The 20097-nt window shown below is 41.9% G+C and overlaps 1 protein-coding gene across 2 annotated transcripts in view; it reads right to left on the bottom strand.

Moving 5' to 3' along the window:
• Nucleotides 1-20097, bottom strand: part of Slc4a4 (solute carrier family 4 member 4) — a 329959-nt gene that overhangs the window by 184929 nt on the left and 124933 nt on the right. For both annotated transcript variants that reach the window (XM_013350885.2, XM_005359460.2), the window contains exons 4-5: nucleotides 15199-15334; nucleotides 5935-6095 (exon numbers count right to left, since the gene is read on the bottom strand). In XM_013350885.2, coding sequence (XP_013206339.1) covers nucleotides 5935-6095; nucleotides 15199-15334 — 297 coding nt within the window. The remainder of the gene's footprint in view (nucleotides 1-5934; nucleotides 6096-15198; nucleotides 15335-20097) is intronic.

The following is a 20097-nucleotide window of genomic DNA, read 5'->3' as shown; positions in this document are numbered from 1 at the left end:
CACACACATACACGCATACGCACACACACGCATGCACGCGCACCAAATCTTATTCCAATAGAAAACAAATCTTGTTTCTCACAGGCAAGCACATCCACAGCATACATGAAGCCTGCGCATGCTATCCTAATCTCTGCCTCCACTTAAGAGTAACACCTGCAGAATCTGTATGAGGTGTGCAGGGCGGGGCTCTTCACTGCGACCTTCCCCTCGGGAAACTAAGCAGCATGTAAAAGGGAGCCACTTCTGTTCCTATGCAGAAGTCTGACAGGAAAATCAGTGCGGGTTAGGACAACAAGCAGTCCTTAGGAATGCTGCTCTGAAGAGAAGGTGCGGGCGTCCACACGAGCTCGCTGGCACCTTTGCGCGGTCGGTCACTCAGCTTCACAGTCTACCTCTAGAAGTCAGCAGATTACACAATGGACAGTCAGCCATTTGTAAGCCAAGAGGAGGCTAAATCAAGGATTTTCCACCATTGGCCTAGCACAGAGGCCCTAAATGTACAGAACGTGAACCACTTGGTAAGGGACCTGGAGGAGGCAGGAAGTTTCTCCTGTGAGCGTTTTGATTTGAAAGTGGCCTTCAGGGCTGGGTAGTTTGAACCACACAAACCCCACTCAGTGTTAGCCCGAGAATGACCCTGGCAGTACAATTAGCTCTCTGTTCCACAGTTAGGAAACTAAGTGCCTTTAGTCACAACTCCCTACTCCCCTGCAAGTCCCATTCCACGTGGAAAGTCCATTTACAGAAGAACCACAAAAATCACAGCCCCAACGTGTCTGCTGCGAGTGGTACCAAATGCTCGCTGCTTCGAAGGCCAGGGCTGTGGATGAAAGCGTTTCTTATCTAGACTTCCCGACAAGGCTTCTCGATGCCTATGCATGCACAGCCTGCCCTCTGTTCCTCACGCCTGGGAACCGCGAGTTAGACAGGTTAAAACAACTGGGTGGCTGATGGCCTTCATTAAGCTTCCATAAAAATGGCCCACGTAACAGGGTCTCTTTCAGCATCAACTACAAACCCTTTCAAAGGAAAGTAGGGGCAGTGCCTTTTACAACCACACAGAAGTGAAGTGCTCCGTGTGCAGCTCCCACAGACACTACCAACTGCGAGAAAATGAGCCAAGGCTACATGGTAACAACTCTAAGAGACCTTGGAGCATGGAGTTCAGCTCTCATTACACAGGTGAGAAAGGAGGAAAGACGTGACTGACCCCCATACAGACTAATTAGAGACAGAGCCCTAACTAAAAGCAGGGTAGGCGATGCACATTTGAGGTCTTTCTACACTTCACACAGTAGTCTCCATATCTAAAAAGGAAGCCCACCGAGCACACTTGGGCCTGGCTGCCATGCTAACACTTGGGAAGCTGAGGCCGAAGGACTGTGAGTTTCCTGGCAGCGATGAGCTACAAAGTGAGTTCAAAGCCAGCTTGACGCTGGGCTGCACAGCCAGGCTCTGCCTCAAAAAGAAAAAATTGAAGGTAGTTTCTTAAAAAGCAAGCTCTAGGCAGAGAGAGAGAGAGAGACGACCCACGTGGAGCTTTTGCGAACCAACAGAAAGGTGGGCAGACCATGGGAGACGGAAAAGAGGACGCAAGCATTCAGAGAAAGGGCTCGAAGGCCAAATAAATGTCTTCACTTCAAATTAACAAAGATAATGTAAATAAATGTATACGAATAAAGACATCTGCTAAGTCTATCCAAATCATCTGTCCCTGTCCCCGTGTGAAGGATGCACGTCACAGCCACTCCCTGATGGTGCTGACATTTGCCGAAAGCGCCTTCCAGTATGTTCAAAAGCTTTGAATCTTCTACAACTGGATCTCTATACTAATCAAACAATTTTACAAAACTATAACAAAAATATGCACTTTTCTTTATAATAATAACTAAAGGGCCACCCAAATACCCGAAAAGATTATTTTACAGCTATTATGTTTTACTTACAGAACAATAGGAAAATATAGATATTGATGTTTTTATCTTTAAGCAATTACAAATTAAACTGATGAGCCACGGGATGGAGAGACGGCTCAGAGGATAAGAGTGCTTGTTCTGCAAGCACAAAGACCTGAGTTCAAGTCCTGACATAGACGTAAAAAGCCCAGGAGGGCTGTGCATGCCTGTAACCCCAGCGTTACAAGGCAGACACACACACACAAATGAGGAACTGTAATTCCACTTTGTGTGGATAAACAGAGTTACATAGGAAACCTATGGAGATGACAGACAAAACTAGATTAGGAAAGGTTTTACTTTAGTGGTAAAATTCGGGAAGGTTTTATTTTTGTAGTGAAGCGTTTTACAGGTTATTTTTAAATGAACATATATTAATCTTATGATTATAAATAACAATCAATATAAATTTGAAAAGCATAAAATGTGGGGCTTTAGGGAAAAGAGAAAAACAAGAAACATCGGGACTCACACATCTGCCGATAGACAGAAGAGCTTGGGCTGCCTTTAGAGGTATAGCTGCATGAATGAGCTCCAAAAATAGAGCTACATTTTCTCATCCATTTCTCATTGTGCTGAACACCTGAAATGGATTTCAACTTTTTTTTTATAAACTTAAAAGTGGAAGAAAATTCCATGAACTTGCCTTCATGTGTGAATGACACCCTTAAATGTAGGATTACAATGGCGGTGCCAATAATAAACCTACTAAAATCATCCCTGGAAATTGTGTCTCATCTTGTGTCATGCTTCAAAGACAAATCTTTCTATTAAAATATATAGGGATGCCACACACACGCGCACACACACACACACATACACACACACACACACACACACACACACACACACACACTCTTCAAACCACAGAGAGGTCCTGGGAGACTCATAAGGAAGCTGACTTTAAGGTAAGAACGAACACAACTCACACCCTGTCCAGCGCCACACCACTGCCCATGACCTGCAGAGCTCACACCCTGTCCAGCCCCACACCACTGCCCATGACCTGCAGAGCTCACACCCTGTCCAGCCCCACACCACTGCCCATGACCTGCAGAGGTCATCCTCTCAGGGCAGGTGGTGAGGAGCAATAGCAGGCAGACCAAAAGGAGGGCTGGAAATCAACCGATTTGTTGTGTATGATCACATTTGCTATTGCTTCTTCCCACTTTCAGGAGTAAAACCGGGCTGCTGGGAGGAAATAGAACATGAGACTGGGGAGCGTGTAGCTGTCCTATGTCCCGGCATATGTGGAACACGGCTACTCTACTTCATCCTCCGCTAGGAAGAGCTCTTCCTAATCACAAAACAGTCATTATAACTCTCCAAATTACTGCGCTGCCTCTGTCACTGAAAATGAAATAAAGGCTTTGCACAGGTCATATTTTGGTCTCCACATGCTTTTATTCTGTTGGAGGATTTTCATTTCTCTATTGGGCTGCGTTCTCCTAAACAAGCTCTGTGTCCTCTTCGGCAGGGCTGGCCTTTTTTTTTTCCTCCCTTTGTTTTGCCCATGGTGTGTGGTTCGCCTCTGAACTGTTTTTCTGTATCATCAGTGCCAGAATTGATAACACTGGCACTCTGCCTCCTTGCTCTGGGGACTGCGGAGCAAACATATTAGTGAGTGATGACACCTCAAAGTGACCTAGTGGTATCTAATTTTAACATGAAATGACAATGTTTAAAGTAAATGCATGGAGGTTAGAAGAGTCTGAAGCCAATGATACAAAGTTATGGGAAATTAAGCAAGAATATCAAATACTCAGTAAAACTTTTTAAATGCAGTAGATGTCAGATCTTCTCTTTTTGATCATTGGCTAAAGAGGGTCTGATTTAATGTGGGACTCTGGCTTCCGCTATGTACAGAGGCAAAGAGTTGCTAGAAACCAGGAACTCTTTAAGATAGGTCAGTCTGGAACTGAAGATCACAACAGAAAAGTTCAGCTTCACAGAAAAAGGAACTCATCCCCCTGTTGATCGGCTCCAAGACCAGCAAAAAAATATAAAAGTAAACAAACAAACAAATGGACGAACGAATGAATGTTCTACTACTTCCATCTCTTCCGTCCATACTTTCTGGGATTTTTCTTTCTGCTCATGAAATCCCCAAGAATCTACCTGCCAGACTCAAAAGTCTTCAAGTTGTGATCTGATAAGTAAGATGTAGGAAAAGCTAGGTAGCTAACTACACTGAGGGAAAAGCCTGAAGCCAGCAGGTCTGGTGACTTTAAATCTCCTAACCATTCTGAGAGGGACACCGTCAACCAGACACAGTCTAGCATCACCTAGGATGGGCATCTCTAGCAGGGGCCACCTGGATTAGATGAGCCTGTGGACATGTCTGTGGGAGGCAGTTTCGGTTACATACACTGATGTGGCAAGTCCCAGCCTAACAGCAGACAGCACCACTCTGTGGATCTGGGTCCTAGACTGGACAAAAAGAAGGCAAGCTGAGCTCAAGCGTGCATGTGTTTCCGGCTCTCCATTCCTGAGCATGGATGTAATGTGGGCAGTTCTCTGGGGCTGCTGCCTTGGCGACTTTGCGGCTAGGGTGGGCTACAGCCTGGAATCGTGGGTTAAAAGAAAACTTTTTGCCTTAAGTCGCTTTCATCAAAGTTTTTTATCATAGCACCGGGAAAAGGAACTCAGGCATGCACCTTCCTACTACCTTCACAGATGAGGAAACCGCGTCTCCAAGAGTGGTAAGGAATGTGTCTTTGACCATGACCATCCACAGTAGCGGATTGTGAGTTAAAGCAGAAGACGTTAGTTAAAGCTGCCCACTGTAATCCCGGCATTCTTCCTGTGAAACCACTCAGTATCACACGGAAGAAATATACAACTCCTTCAAAAGAACTTTTCTTTTTCATAGAGAGCAAAACACACACTCAGTGGAAGGAATAAATGGTGAAATTTCATGCAGAGAAATTCCACAGGGTCTGGCGATATGAATGATGCCCTGTGCCAACGTGACGACTCAGTCACCAGCCCATAAGGCACAGCTGGCATCCTGCCCCACGACACTGCTCTACACACAGCTAAATGGCTGGACAACTGCCTTCTATCACACCAGCCCGGGAAGTGAAGGATTTTCATTCTTTCCGAAGATGCAAACTCTCTTCTGACAATCCTGAAACTGAGGTGCACAAAATCTAAGTGAAAGAGCGGTCTCTGTTACAGTCAGAGTTCTAAAAACCTAGTGTCCAGACAGCCCGTTAAGATAAGGGGGTGAGAGGGTGCTTCTTCCAAAATATTAACCTAAGGTGAGGTGATGGCTCAGTAAGTAAGCAAGCCTGAGAAACAGTTCAATCCCCAGAACACATGTTTAAGAAAACAAAGAAATAACGGGAAAAAAAAAAACAAGCAAAAAACAACGACAACAACAACAACAACAACAAAAAAAACAGACATAGTGGTGTGTACTTATAAAACCAGCCCTGGAGAGATAGAAACAGGTGGGTCACTGTGGTCCACTGCTGGCCTACAAAGTGAGCTCCAGCCCAAGGAGAAACACTGACTCAAAAATAAGGGTTGGCTCCTGAGAAATGAAAGCAGGGTTTACCTCTGGCCTCCACAGGAACATTCATTCACATACATGCAGACACAGAAGCACACACCAAAATGCATATACAAAAATGTTAATTATGCTAGTAAGTAAAAATTAAGATGTTTGTGCACATTAAATATGATCTCAGTTGTAATAAAAAATAGAGGGTAGGAGAAAAGCACAAAGTAGAAGACTGGCAAATAAATCCAGAAGAGAATATTCCAAAATAGTATCAACAACCCGGAGATGGGCATTATTTCTGAATGCTATTTTTCTCAGTATTAGTTAAAATTTTTATAAATCACTCATTTCATGACACAGAACTTAGAACAAGTGTTCCAGAGAACATTCAACCCTGCTCACCCTAGCAGGCATCTGCATGCAAGGTCATTCCTGAACAGTAAGAGGAACCAGAAACGGCATACTCACCCACCAGCTGTGGGAGAGACGTGGCCTCCCGGTCAAGCATGATGGATCCCTTCTCCATACAGGTCCTCAGCTCAAACAAGCTGTGCAGGGAAAGCGTGGCTACATGGGGTTTGCTCCATCGTTCCCCACCCTGCTCCACTTTTTCTTCAAACTTAATCCACCTAGGAAGATGAGATTAGTGAGACAATCAGAAGAACTGCAACCTTCCCTGAAGGCAGCACTCACCCTGCCCACGCCCGGACCAGCAAGTCCAGAACGTCTCCTCCCGTGCGATCTTAATAGTTAATTATCATGCCATCAACTCTGTCATCTTCAGGAATACAGAGTGACAAAACCGTTCCTCCTTTTAAGAAAAAACTGGACCAAAAGAAGTCAAAGCACTGGCCCCCTCCCCATGTAGCCATGAAATCCCTAGGAATGGGTACAAAGGTGATTTTAGATGAGAAAAACACACGTCTCAAAATCCTCCATGTGGCACAATCCTGTAATTCTAAAACTAGCACCACTGTGGACATTCTGTGGGAACCTTACAGGGTAGATGTGGGTAAGATGGAGGAGCAACAATGAACCAACAGTATCTCAAATGAAAAATGCCCAGTTGTTGATGCTTAGCAAGGACTATGTTTTACCATGTCTGCAGTAGAGCGCTTTGCCTCAGCTGGCATATGTCACTCTCACTGAGAGGCTAATAGGGATTTGACCCTTGAAGCCAGGCTCCACATGTTTAAAATGAGCAAGTCCGATGGACCACGGTCTCACTGGAATAATAACACATTCTCTAGCAACCTTTGCAGTGGGACAAACAGCCCTCATCCTCAGCTTCTGCTTTCTAGGACATGTACACATTTTGAGAGCAGAGAAAACAAAGACATGTAAGTCTGAGGGGGAAAGAACACATTGGGAAGCCTTTATAATGCATGATCAGATCACACAGCCTCTCCTAAGCAGCCAGAGGAAGTAGGAAGCCATTCTTTTCCTTTCCCATCAGACCTCTGAAGGATGCTGAAATGGTAACAATGGGGTTAAATTCTGTTTTCCTAGATTTTTCACCCAAGGGTTTAATGATTGAAAAACATTTTCCTAGAACAAGCTAAACACTCACCTACCTCACTGCGGATGAGAACAAAGGGCAGGGGTCAGAGGAAACACCACAGAAGGGATTATTTATAGAACTCTAGTCAAGCCCCGGGAAGAGGATGAAACTCACTAAGGAGGACCACTGTGAGACAGATCAAGAGATCAATCACAGTGTGGAAGAAGACTTGAGGATTTTTATCACACGCAGCACTCACCTAACTCAGAAGTACTTTACCTATCCCTCTACACTTCTCCCAGAAAGCTCCTCAGAGCCAAGAAACCCCCTACATGTCAATGGTAACTTCTATCTCCAGCCTCTCAGCTATGAGAGTCCCCTTCGCCCTGTGTATTATATTACGCCCACTGAAACAGCAAGTGGCCTTGACTTTTAAATGTTTACCTTTGTAGCTGTGGAGTTTAAAAGCTACTTAGGCTTGGTCAACTCATGGTCACGTGTACATCTGAGCATAGCTAGATGGACTCAGGAGGATAATATGTACAGAAATACAGACAGAAAGAGGTCATGACGCTGAGAGGGAGTAGGGGAGATACTGGAGGAGCTGGAAGAAATGATGTAAATATGGGACTCAGGTATGAAATTCTCAAAATAATAATAAAAATTCTTAAAACAGTTTAAAATTCAGCATCATCACCAAAGAGATTCTAAATCTTCAAAACTGGACCCAGCTTGTTTCTATAGAAGTAGTTGAAACACATTTCGAAACAGATTGGGAAACATCTATAATGCCCCTCCCGGTGCGTCTATGTGTCTCAAGTGACATTTTCTTCCTCTTTGGTTGGAATTATTTCCAGAGAAATAGAAGAAGCTAGAAGAAAATGACATCACACATTTACAATATTGTATGGTTATAACCAAAATAATATTATGCAATTAAAGTAACTGGGTTACTTCTAAAATAATCATATGCTTATTATGATGCTGATAACTTTGAATAACATCTTTTCCTGCTCGCTTACAGAAATTTAAGCATGCTGTGGTAGTCGCTGGATGAACTGCTTTATTATATGTGTCTTCATTTTTAACATAAAATCAGACTCAAAGGTAGGCATGTCCATCATCTACGGATCAGCTCAGCACTACCTAGAGAGATGCAAGTGCATATTCTGTACCCCTAAGAGTTTCTCACTAGCTGAGGGAATAGTTGATCACAGAACTTAAGCCCAGGATAAACTAGGAACGATGACATGTAATATTTTAAGCAGGCTTCATTTCCCCTTTACCTCTCTTAACTAAGTTGCCATCCATCAACTGCCATAAATCTGCATTGCGAACCTTATACCATGAAAGAGAACTAAGCATGACTTTGTCTACAGTAGGGGCTGTTTTCTGCCCCTACCCTTGATATGGCCTGAGTATTGATTTCTTTAACATTTCTATGTTGAAATCTTGGAGACTGAGAATTCTGTTTTGTTGTTGTTTCGTTTCACTGTGGTATGGTGTGCTGTGCTGTGCTGTGGTGTGGTATTTGAATCTCCTACAATGTTTATGTTGGACTGACGAACAGGCTCAGCAGGTAAAACCACTGCTATGCTATCCTGACAGCTTGAATTTGATCCCCTAGAACCCTTGGTGGAAGGAGAAAAGCAATTCACAAAAAAACTATCCCAACTTATACACACACACTATGATGCGGACACACCTACAGCTATGCAAACATGCACACAATATAATATAAGTAAGAATAAATACATAAATATTTTAATTATACGTTAAAATCTTGAGGGTTTGGTTTGGGGGGGGTGTTTGCTGTTGTTGGGCTGGAATTTGAAGACATTCATTCACACTCTATTAGTAGAGACTAGCCTTGAACTCAGGACAACCAATCTGCCTTAGTCTCCCAAGTGCTAGGATTATAGGTGGAGCCACCATCCCCAGCTTTATATGCTGAAATTCCAGTGCCTAGGGTGGGGCCTTTTGCAACTAGAATGTGCCACCAAGAGCATGTGGGTCCTATCACTCACACACCAAATCCCAAAGCCCTTAATCCTAGACTTCCCACACCCCCAAGCAATAAAGAATAACTTTCTATTGTGTGTCAGATATTTAGTCTACAGTATTCTGTCACTGCAGCATGAATAGACTAAGACAATCCTCAATTAACCAGGCAACAGAAGCTTAGTAAACCTTTCAGAAGGGAGCAAACTTTTGACTCTCCTCCGGCCTGCCCTGTATTTCTTCCTCTCTGCAGCTTATATTGCTGACTGACTAAAAGCAGAAATCAGAGTAAGTTCTTCAAGAGCAATGAGAAATCATAAATTTTCAACTAGGCTGAGCATTCAGAAGAGCATCGCTCATCTCAACGGATCACACCAGCCCCACAGGTCAAGATAACCGTGAGGAAAGGAAGCGAAGTCTCATAAGTAGTGCACTGTTTACACTTCTATTTCTAGGGGATGTATACGATCTCGTGGCTCATTTTAGCATCTATTCCACATCAGCTTCCATAAATATTGAATGCTGTGATGACGGCATAACATAGCTAACAGCATACAGGAACTGGCGGGATGCCTATCAAACGAAGCTATTACTCTAGTTGTTCAGGGGATGGTTTTACTGATTTAGTCATATAAACTGAATGTAGATAGTTTCATCCCAGAAGGGGTGCATGCGCTGTCTACCCGCCTCGCACATCAAGGGCAAACTTGAAAAACAAACAGCCAACACGCCTCGATTCAAATCAACATCCATTAAAAAGAAGGCTAAGGCAGAGACCAAAGTTCAGACTATCCAAGCACCAGACATTTTGCAAAGGTGCTTTAGGCCCATGTAATTATGTTTTTAAAAAACAGACACTTTCACCGTGGCACGTACTGAAAGCCTCCGTCTACCCTCCACAATCACTAGGAATAGCTACACACTTGTAATGGGCTTCTCACTTTCTTTCCCTCTCTCTTTTGTCAGCATGTGACAGGCTACAGGAAAATTAATTTTAGATGTTGGCTTTCTAAATGCATGCAATTACAAAACTGTTGTCCCCTTGGAGGAGCAGTTTATGAGGTGAATTTTATTTATTCCAAGGTCTTAGAAGAATAATGATAAAGTACTCTGCAGTTTAATATACTTTGTGTGGTTGCCAAGCAGAGAGCATTTCACTCGCTTGTTGAAGAAACAGAAGGCCCAGTGGGAATCACTGAGTTTTGCAACTTTCCAATCATGTGATTAAATATAATTAAGTAAAGACAAGACCTTCAACTTTAAACCCGGCCAGTTTCATAGTGGAAAATCCTCATGACCTTTGCACGGGAATAAGATCCAACTGTGTAAAACTACGGACATAATAATAATGAATTTCGTGCTAATTAAAAAGTGATTCGTTATACATAAAAGAAGCCCAGGCTAGTGTGTACCTGGGATAAATGCTATTTTAAGGAGAGTTCAGAAATTTCTAGATCAACTGTGGAAAGCAATGCATATAATTAACTAAATATAATGATGTCTAATTACATAGGTTATTGGATTCCCCAAATCTCCTTCTTCTTACAGAAAAAAAAAAAATCAATTCAGTCCACCAGGGAATTTCCCAGAGTCCTCTGCTACAGAAAGTCAAAGAACTGTGGGTTAAGAAGATCGCAAACTCACAGTGTAAGGTGCACGCTGCTGTTCTGTGGCCATGACCTTAAGAGATTCCCCAGAGGTGAGCTGGGTCAGCATACCCAACAGAAACACAAATAAACACTAGTTCGCATTGTGTCCCTGGACATGACACATCGATGCCCTTTTCCTCTGTTGGCTAACGTTTCTGAGAACTTGGGATGGTTTTCTTTTTGATCAGGTTTAGCAGAGCAGATTGGATGACACGGTGTGGGTGATCTTTAACATATATAACCATGTCATATTGGTGACGTTCAGCGCTGGCCACTGAAAACTCACTAAGGACGAACGGAAAATGAGGAGTCACCTTGGAAAAGCTAATCCTAACTCAAGTGAAGACGTGGAAGAAAGAAGAAGTCCGTCCCTTCCTCATGACTTTGGACCATCTTCAAAGCAAGACTAGGAGTGAGTCCTTAATCCGCCTACTTTGTCCACCTGTGAACTGATGCTAACGGATTCCTGTTCACTTTGATTTCTGTTCTTTTTTGTTTTATTTTGTTTTGTGGCATGATCTCATTTATTCCAGGCTGGCCTAAAACTCATTATGTAGCCAAGAATTTCTCATATTCTCAACTCCACGGCCAGGGCTAGGATTACAGCCATGGTCCACCAATCCCAGTTTACTTTAATGGGTTTTGATGGGGAATAGAGGCTTCTTCACCATTTCAAGTGATCCCGTCTTAATCACTACAGTCGGACTCAATGTTAATTTTTCTAATGACTACACATCCCAAAAATGCCCTCTAAAAAGACCAACATGGTACCTCCACCAGACATGCTGTCCCAGCACGAGAAGCCTACCCTCTGCACAGTCTTCATCTTTACACTATTTTGGGAAAGCCACTGGAAATTTCAAAGTTCTCCCTTATCTTCTAGGAAAGACAAAACGGGGGGAAATGTAACAAGGAAGACCACAGAGCTACATGCCGCTTTAAATCCCACACTAGTAAAGGCTTCTCTTGCTGTTAATGTTTCATAACTACTCTACTTTCTCAGACTCACAAGGGCCATCTTCTCTATTACTAAAAACACTGTCATTATTTGAAGAATAAAAGCAGCCTAAAATTCCTGAAGTGGGACTCAGGTCACAGTAATGCCAAAGCTTGCCACAGAATAGTCTCAGCTAAATAAAATCATCTGCCAACTGGAAACCTTAATGGGGAGAAAAAAGAATGACAATTGTTCTGTGGGGTGTAGTTCCACACTAGAAACTACATCTAGTTGGAAAAGTCTAGAAAGTTAGCTCTCTTTGGAATAAAAGTGTCCCTCCGTCACCAGTGCTTGGTGGAGCACATGGAATCCACCAGTAAAGCCCGTGTTTAGCATGTGTGAGACCCCAGGTACCTAGCACCCTGCCACACACAGCCCAAACAATTGTCTATCAACTGGAATTTTCATAGGAAAAAAAAATATCAAACAATTTTTCAGCCAGAAAAAAAAATTTATTCATGCCATATCATTGCATATGAAATGACTCTCTTCTAAGCACTTAAATTTTATTCATCTGGGAGGTTTGAGGTCTTTTAATAGGGAGTTGGAATTTTTATTGTGGCTGGAAAATGCACATCACAAATGGAAGTCAAACATCACTACAGAAAGCCTCTGACGCAGTGTATGTCACAAGCAGTACAGATTACTGGAAATCAAAATATTCCCAGAAGCATAATTGCTGCCAAACCTCTCCCCAGAATTCGGACAGGACCGCACGCTGAGAACCAAGACTCCGTTCCTGTACACATTCACTCTTTCACGCCCTGCTCCTGGAGAAAGGCCATGCAGCAGGTAGCTGTAAGCATGAGAAGCGCGGGGCTGAACAAGATAAGTGGAAATCCCCGCCCGCTCAGAGATTTAGCTCTATTGGGAAGACACAATAACAAGGGAGATAAGAGGCTAAATGGTAAGAAGTGCAAAGGGTCAAAAATACAATAGAAGAACTGGGATAGGAGGTATAGGTGAAATGTTTCAAGGCAAAAGTCGGGTGATATTTGCATAACAACCTGAAGGAGGTAAGCAAGCGAGTCATGTAGATAGTTGATGGGTGCCTGGGAACAGAGAGGTGGCAAGGACAGAGTCCCTCAGAGAGCAGTACAACTGGCCTTTGGGGCTCCAGCAGGCTGAACTGGAGGAAAAGAGACAGAAGGCTATTGGAGTACCTCAGGGTAGATAGTTTATAAGCATAATAAAGGCAGGTTTAAAGAGACCAACTAATCAGAAGGTTTTGCAGAGGCAGAAATTGGCCTAAAGCAGTGTTGAGCAGGAAATGCGGTGAGATGCTGAAATACCTGAGGATTTCAGAGAGTAAAATCAAATCTGCCAACTGATCAGAAAGCATGTATAAGAAAGGTAGGAGACAAAGAAGCTCTGGTGTTCTGGCTGAAGTATCCAAGACAATGAAATTATGTATTGAGATGGAGAAATCTGTAGGAGGAACAGGCCTGCATATACTAATGACATGACTGCTAATAGCCCTCCAATTACTCAACGCTGATTAAATAAGGAAGAAAGTCTAGAGATATAAATGGAGATGCCATCAGTATATGATGAAATCCCTTGAAATTTGAAGCATGGGGCCTCGCCTGAGCTATAGCATTGATAAGCTGGGTACCTGGAGTCTGAAAGACCACAGCAGAAAGAGAAAACTATTATGTTCAAAATAGTTATTTTTTCTATTAAAATACTTATATACCAATATGGAAAGGTCATAATGAACATTATAAATTGGTATGTTAAATTAAAAAATCAAAAGAGTAACTACTTTTAAAGCAAGCGTTTCCCCAATAGTCAAATACTCAACACATATTTATGAGTAGTTTTTCTGAACCAGGCACTTCAAGGCTGTGAGAATACTAGAGTAAGCAGGACTGGGTGATCTCTGACTCTGAATGAATTCATGTAATAATGAAGGCAATATCAGAAATGGAATTACAAATCATCATAATGATCCCTAAGTAGGAGAACTTATCCACACTTTTCTCCCTGGACAACCTTCCACTATAGAAGCATAGTTTCTCTAGGATTGCATCACCACAATGGAACATAACTTCCCTAAAACAGATTTTAAAGATGGCAAAGAATGTAAGGCCATCTTGGTCTTTACAATCCCATATGACCAAACATCATAACTCGATCCTGTAATCTCAGTACTGAATAGGCTGAGGCAGAAGAATTACCATGAGCTCAGGTTCAGCCTGGGCTTCAGAGCGTGATACCTGTCATCCTTCCTGGACCAAAATGAATCAAAAATGGAAATATTATAACCATTTCATTCAACACTGAGTTGCCTACTCCGTGAACTGTCATTTCTTCATCTTGCTGAGACCAGGGGTCACGTAAACTAATGGGCAGCTAACATTTGACAAGAAACAAAAAACAAAGTCACCCCTGTGTTCCCGTCAATGTGAACAAATATTTCAACATGAAAAGAAGAATCAAAGGGACTGTTAGAGGCACTGCTGACTAAACATACACAGGAAAGAAATTTTAGAGCGAGAAAATGTGTGTGGTGCCAGAGAAAAGGGAATCCTGAAAGACCTCTCTTGGCAGACGAGGAAACTGGGGCTCAGGAAGCCTAGCAACTGTGCTGAGCTATTTAGTGAACAGCAAAGCCAACAGCTGACTAAGTCTTCCCAACCTGAAAGAGTGGGAGTCTCACTCCATGAAGAAAGAAAGGAAGAAATGGAAAGGGCTAGTAAGAAAGAGCCTTTGGTCCAGGATCGTCCTTTTGGAGGATGCTTTATAGATGCATCAAGGCGCATGCTACAGAGGGTTAGTGCACATTGTAGATTTAGTCTGCAATATGTATCTAAGTCTCAATGAGAGAAAATCTCTGTCGTGACTTCTAAAACCTTAGAAACTTGCAAAGCACTGAACAATTTATAAATTGTGTCCACACAAGCATTCATGATATGATTATACGTATCACACAGTATATCTATATGGTATACATCTTATATACCTGCATACATGTCATATGTAAAAGGCGATATTATTCATTCTCCTAAGAAAAAGGATCATGCAGCTAATGGGACAGAGTATAGAATTAAACTGAGGCATCTGACTTTCAAATTCAGTTGAACCTTCTACTTGCTTTCAGCTAAAAATTTAGAAGATAATGGGTCTTTATGTGAAATTATACCATCTTTGTCTTAGCACCATGTGTCCACAGTACCCCTTCTATCTGGGAATAGACAATGTCACAGAAGACCACACAAGATGTGTTCACATGTAGAGATGTTTAGAGATGTTTTTGGTCACAGCCTTTGGGTGCTAGAGTTTATTATTGCCTTTATGTTTTACCACTAAATAGCCTATAAATTGAGATTGACTTCTTCATCAACAAAAGTCAAATTCATATAGCCCTGGTTACTAAAATATGCTCCAGCCATGAACAAAAGCTACCCTGCATCCACATTAATGTACAAGGACGGAAGGAACAGAATTACCCTCTTCCTAACCCAGCATCACACCCATCAGCCACCTGCTGCAAAGGCCAGAGAAGGCAGCCTCATGGCTCATCCATTTGCCCTACACGGGCTTCCCCGGGCCAGCACTGCAGTCAGTCAGCCATGCCTCACCTCGCTGTCTCCTTCCACTCCATCTCCTGTCCATCCACAGACAGCAGCTCATCGAGTTCAGTGAAGAGCTGAGGAGGCGCCGGACTGTCATCTTCCTCTCCCAAGATGAACCGGATGCGTTCTGCGGCAGGGGAGACTGCAGAAGTGAAAATACTGTGGTTAAAGACTGGCTGGTAAACCCAGAGGACAGTGTAGCTTCGAGTTCTTCCTCTCTCCCCAAGATTATTGGGTTTCTCTTCCACAGTTTCGGCGGACATCCTTTATATCTTCAACTTCAAGCCAGAGAGAAATCAAAGCCTCTCTGTTCCTCTGAGCCAAACTGTATCTCAGTTCTCCGTCCTTTTCAAAGGACAGCTGTCTAGTCTTGTGTGGTTTATGAGAAAGAACCTTGAGCCCTCAGATGAGCTGAGGTCCAACCTCATGACTTCCCCTCCTCCTCACTTATGACCTACCCAAAATTATGAGACAGAAATCAACTGGAACCAATCACTTCTTCAGGTAGCAGTGGGAGGGACAAGAGAGCCCCCCAATCCTGAGATTCCTAGGCCAAGCACCTGCCCGCCCTCCGCCCTCGCGGGTCCCTCGCGGGTTCCTTGCTGCCTGTGACTGGGTAACGGGAAAGCTGACGAAGGAATATTTAACAAGGTGGGATCTCTTCTTTATATAATGGCAGTATCCAAAAATGTTTAGTCACACTTCAATGCACTTGAAAAACAAACCCAAGTAAAATATTGTACATCTGAAGTGGGGGGAAGAATCTTTTCCAACACACTTAAGCACATAATTGAATGGCCTACTAGCTCCTTTTGACCCTGTCTCCTGAAATCATGTAATGAAAAATTAACTAGAAATTCACCCAGATTGGGGGTTATTCTCTTTAAAGAGAAAGGAACAGGAGCACTTGGAGGCCACATTGCAAAACTAAGGCTCATGGAAACTTCCATATGCCTGAGTAAAACCAATAATGGCAAAAAACAATAAATATTATATACAGATGAGCATATATCATTCATATATATCTGCAGGAATAGACATGTCAAAGCAGCCTCAGAAAACATGTAAGTCCCTACCATCTGAATGAAATCTATGGAAATGTAGGACAGACTAAGCCATCAACCAAAATATAATTACTATAAACAAATTCACAAATAGTCAATCCAGTAATAAAAGCTAATTATTAAGTATAATGCATGCTTTATCTAGTAAAAAGGAAGTGATGGAAATAGAATGACATTGGCCAGTATTTAGGAGTCTCCAGAATCCCATGGTGATAGTACCATGAACAAAACACTCCAAAGGGAAATTTAGAGGTATGTAAAAATGTTTTGAAAGTATATTTTTATAAGCCAGAAGTTCTTCTACTAAAATTACTTATTCAAAAACGTATTATTTCAGAAATTTTAATATAAAATTGATAGTACTGTTTATAATTGAGGAAAATGTAAATCATAAATATCAAGAAAAGAGTATTGGTTAAATAAAGCATGATACAAATAATCAACAAAATACCATGTAGGCATAAACTGTGATGTGGAAAGGAGGGGCTGGAGATGTGACTCAAACAGAGAGTTCCTGCTTAGCATACTCAAGATCTGCATTTCAATTCCTTTGCATTAAAAAAAAGTGAGGCTAGGGAGATGGTTCAATGGCTCATGCTCTTGGCTCTTGCTGCAAAAGCATGAGGAACTGCCCTTGGATTTCCAACATCCAAATGAAAAACTGTCTGACAAGCCAGTCTACCCAAACAAGCCTACTCTTGATGGGCAATTCTCCTCTGCATGCCGTGAATGTTTTACTACCATTGGTTAATAAAGAAGTTGCTTTGGCCTATAGCAGGACAGAATAGAGCTAGGCGGGGAAACTAAACTGAATGCAGGGAGAAAAAAGGTGGAGTCAAGGAGATGCCATGTAGCTGCTGAAGGAGAAAGATGCCACAGCCTCATGATGATACATAGATTAATAGAAATGGGTTAATTTAAAATGTAACAGCTAGCTAGGAATATACCTAAGTCATTGACCAAAGAGTGTTGTAATTAATCTAGTGTTTTGTGCAATTATTCGGGTCTGGACGGCCAGGAAACAAAAAGCAGTTTCCATTTACATCAGAAAGTCCAGGGTTAGCGAAACACGGTGTCTCAAAAAATAAGATGGAGAAGAAGAGCCAGGTGGTGGAGGCACACACCTTTAATCCCAGCACTTAGAAGGCCAAGGCAGGCAGATCTCTTAGTTCAAGGCCAGTCTAGGCTACAGAGAGAGTTCCAGGACAGCCAAGGGTATACAGAGAAACCCTGTTTTGAAAAATAGAAAGGAAAAAGATGGAGAAGAAGCTGAGAAAGGCAATTTGACATTAATCTCTCATTTCCCCACATCCCCATGAATGACAACCTCACATACCTGTGCACATGTGTTCAGAAATGTATACACCCACACACAAGAAGAGAAGAAAGTGAAAGTAAATATTCTTCTATGGGATTGCCACTAAAATACCATCAAATAAAACGTGAAGTAAAGATTGCCAGCTTATGGCATGTAAACACACAAAATCAAATGAAAGCGCAATCACGGGCAAACTGGTCCTACTTGAATAATTTTTTAAAAATGTATGTTACAAGAGAAAGCCTAGGGTTTATGCAGTGCTACTGGCTCATGCCAACATGCATGTATAACAGTTTCCATGGTCTAGTAAATAACCCTAGTCCCTCAACAGTACAGTTCGCGTTTCAGCTAACACAGTATATCCTCTTGTTCTTGCTTTAACTATAAACTTCTTGCTTTAAGTATAAGCTAGCACTTCCATCCACTAATCACTGCATAACAAACAAATGGGAGTTTTGATCATTGGCCAATCATGGTATTTCTTTAGTCTATCAGTGATTGGCCACTGAACACTCATGATTCAATTCACACACAGACATCAGAGTGTGTTGCCTTCATGTCTCCTCATGGGAAATCCACTTGGCACAGATAATCCAAAAAACAGAACTGGCCAACCAACATGAGCCAGTGGAGCACACAAACAAAAGATGGTGGTAATTGAAGAAAACTCTGAAGCAGAGGTAATGAATATATAGAAGACGTCCAGGTCAATGGAATGTTGGCAATGCTTTCACTCGCCATGTGAGGGGCTCTGGATACACACAGGAACTTAATGAAGGCAAGCTCATCAACATATATGAAGAAAGTAGTTGTTGCTTTTTGTTTTGGTTTGGTTTAGATTTTGGTTTTCAGAGACAGGGTTTCTCTGTAGCTTTGGAACCTGTCCTGGAACTACTAGCTCTAGTAAACCAGGCTGACCTCGAACTCACAGAGATCTGCCTGCCTCTGCCTCCCAAGTGCTGGGATTAAAAGTATGTGACACCACTGCCCGGCAAGGAAACGAGTTGTAATAAAACAATGACCCTGCCTTAAAGAAAATCAGAGGCCTTTCTTGACACACAAAGTAGAAAAGACTATAATATTAGATGCTGATTCAAACTGAGAGAGCATGACAATGGTCACCAAGAGAAAAGAATGACTTGCTGTCCTGTAAGATACACCAGTGCAAGAAGGCAAACATTATTCACTAACCTGGTAAGATGTTATGAACAAACAATCCACTACATTCTTGATGTTTCTAATGTTTTAAATTATTACAGACTAAATAAATATTAGTTTCCCCCTCCAATTTTCCAGTACCTTTAGAGCCAACATCAAGAGAGCTTAATGATTTGAAAATGTTTTAAAGAAAAAATAACCTTTCACATAGATTGGTGAGGGCTCTCTGTGTTCATCCCAGCTTCTCTGGCCATTGTTTTCAGTTGTGCAACACTGGCCATTGTACAAGCACCGCATCTATGTAAAGGCATATTTACACTTAACAAATATACCTTAAGTTTTACTGTGTTTATTGATGTGGGATTTCCTTATGTATGCTGTGAATACCATTGGTTAATAAAGAAACTGTCTTGGGCTGAGCAGGGAACAGAGGTAGGCGGGGAAAACTAAACTGAATGCTGGGAGAAAGGAGGCAGAGTCAAAGAGAAGTCATGTAGCCCCACCAGAGACAGACGGAACTTTACCCAGTAAGCCACAGCCATGTGGCGATACACAGATTAATGGAGATGGGTTAAATTAATATGTAAGAGTTAGCCAATAAGAAGCTAGAGCTAATAGCCTAAGCATTGATTTTAATAAATACAGTTTCTATGTGATTATTTCAGTTCTGGGCAACCAGGACAAACAAGCAACCTCCTTGCAACAGTTTATTCCTAGCACTTGTTTTCTTGCATTCATTTTTTTCTAAACCATAAAGTACCTATTATTATTTATGCATTCATTCAAGCAATGTTTACTGATCACTGCCTGCACTTTAAGTGGGCTTAGCTGCAGTCTCTACATATTAAACAGAACTCTGACAGAAAGATCTCTGTTTTCACCAGGCATGTAGAGGAAATAGACATCAACTAAGCAACTGATTAATTTGTTAAGTAAATCAATAAGTTTACACATGAACTGAGGGAAAAAAAATTTGCTAAGTATAAGTGTTTGCAGAACATTAAATTACGGTAACTGAATGCATATTGAGACAGATTACAATGACTATTTTACTTCTATAATTAGAACAAAATGGCTTTGAATTTTCTCAACATCACAAGAAGAAAAAAATATATAGTCTTAGGACTTTTGTATAAAATATTTACAATGCCTTCTAATCACGAACTTGGAGAAGGTATTATTATAGAGCATCTGAGGAGGATAATGACAAAGTGATGGGCAGAACTTGGACGATGGTGGTGATCAGAGAGCCAAAATTAGTCTTGACACTTGCCGGTGCTACTTGTAAAAAAACAAAAACAAAAATACTACCTTATAGATATGACTTTGAGAGCCATGGCAAGTTGTGTATTTATATATATATAT

The sequence above is a fragment of the Microtus ochrogaster genome, linkage group LG1 (assembly GCF_000317375.1).
Source record: "Microtus ochrogaster isolate Prairie Vole_2 linkage group LG1, MicOch1.0, whole genome shotgun sequence".
Classification (NCBI taxonomy): Eukaryota; Metazoa; Chordata; class Mammalia; order Rodentia; family Cricetidae; genus Microtus; species Microtus ochrogaster.
This window is presented reverse-complemented; position numbering and strand designations above follow the sequence as displayed.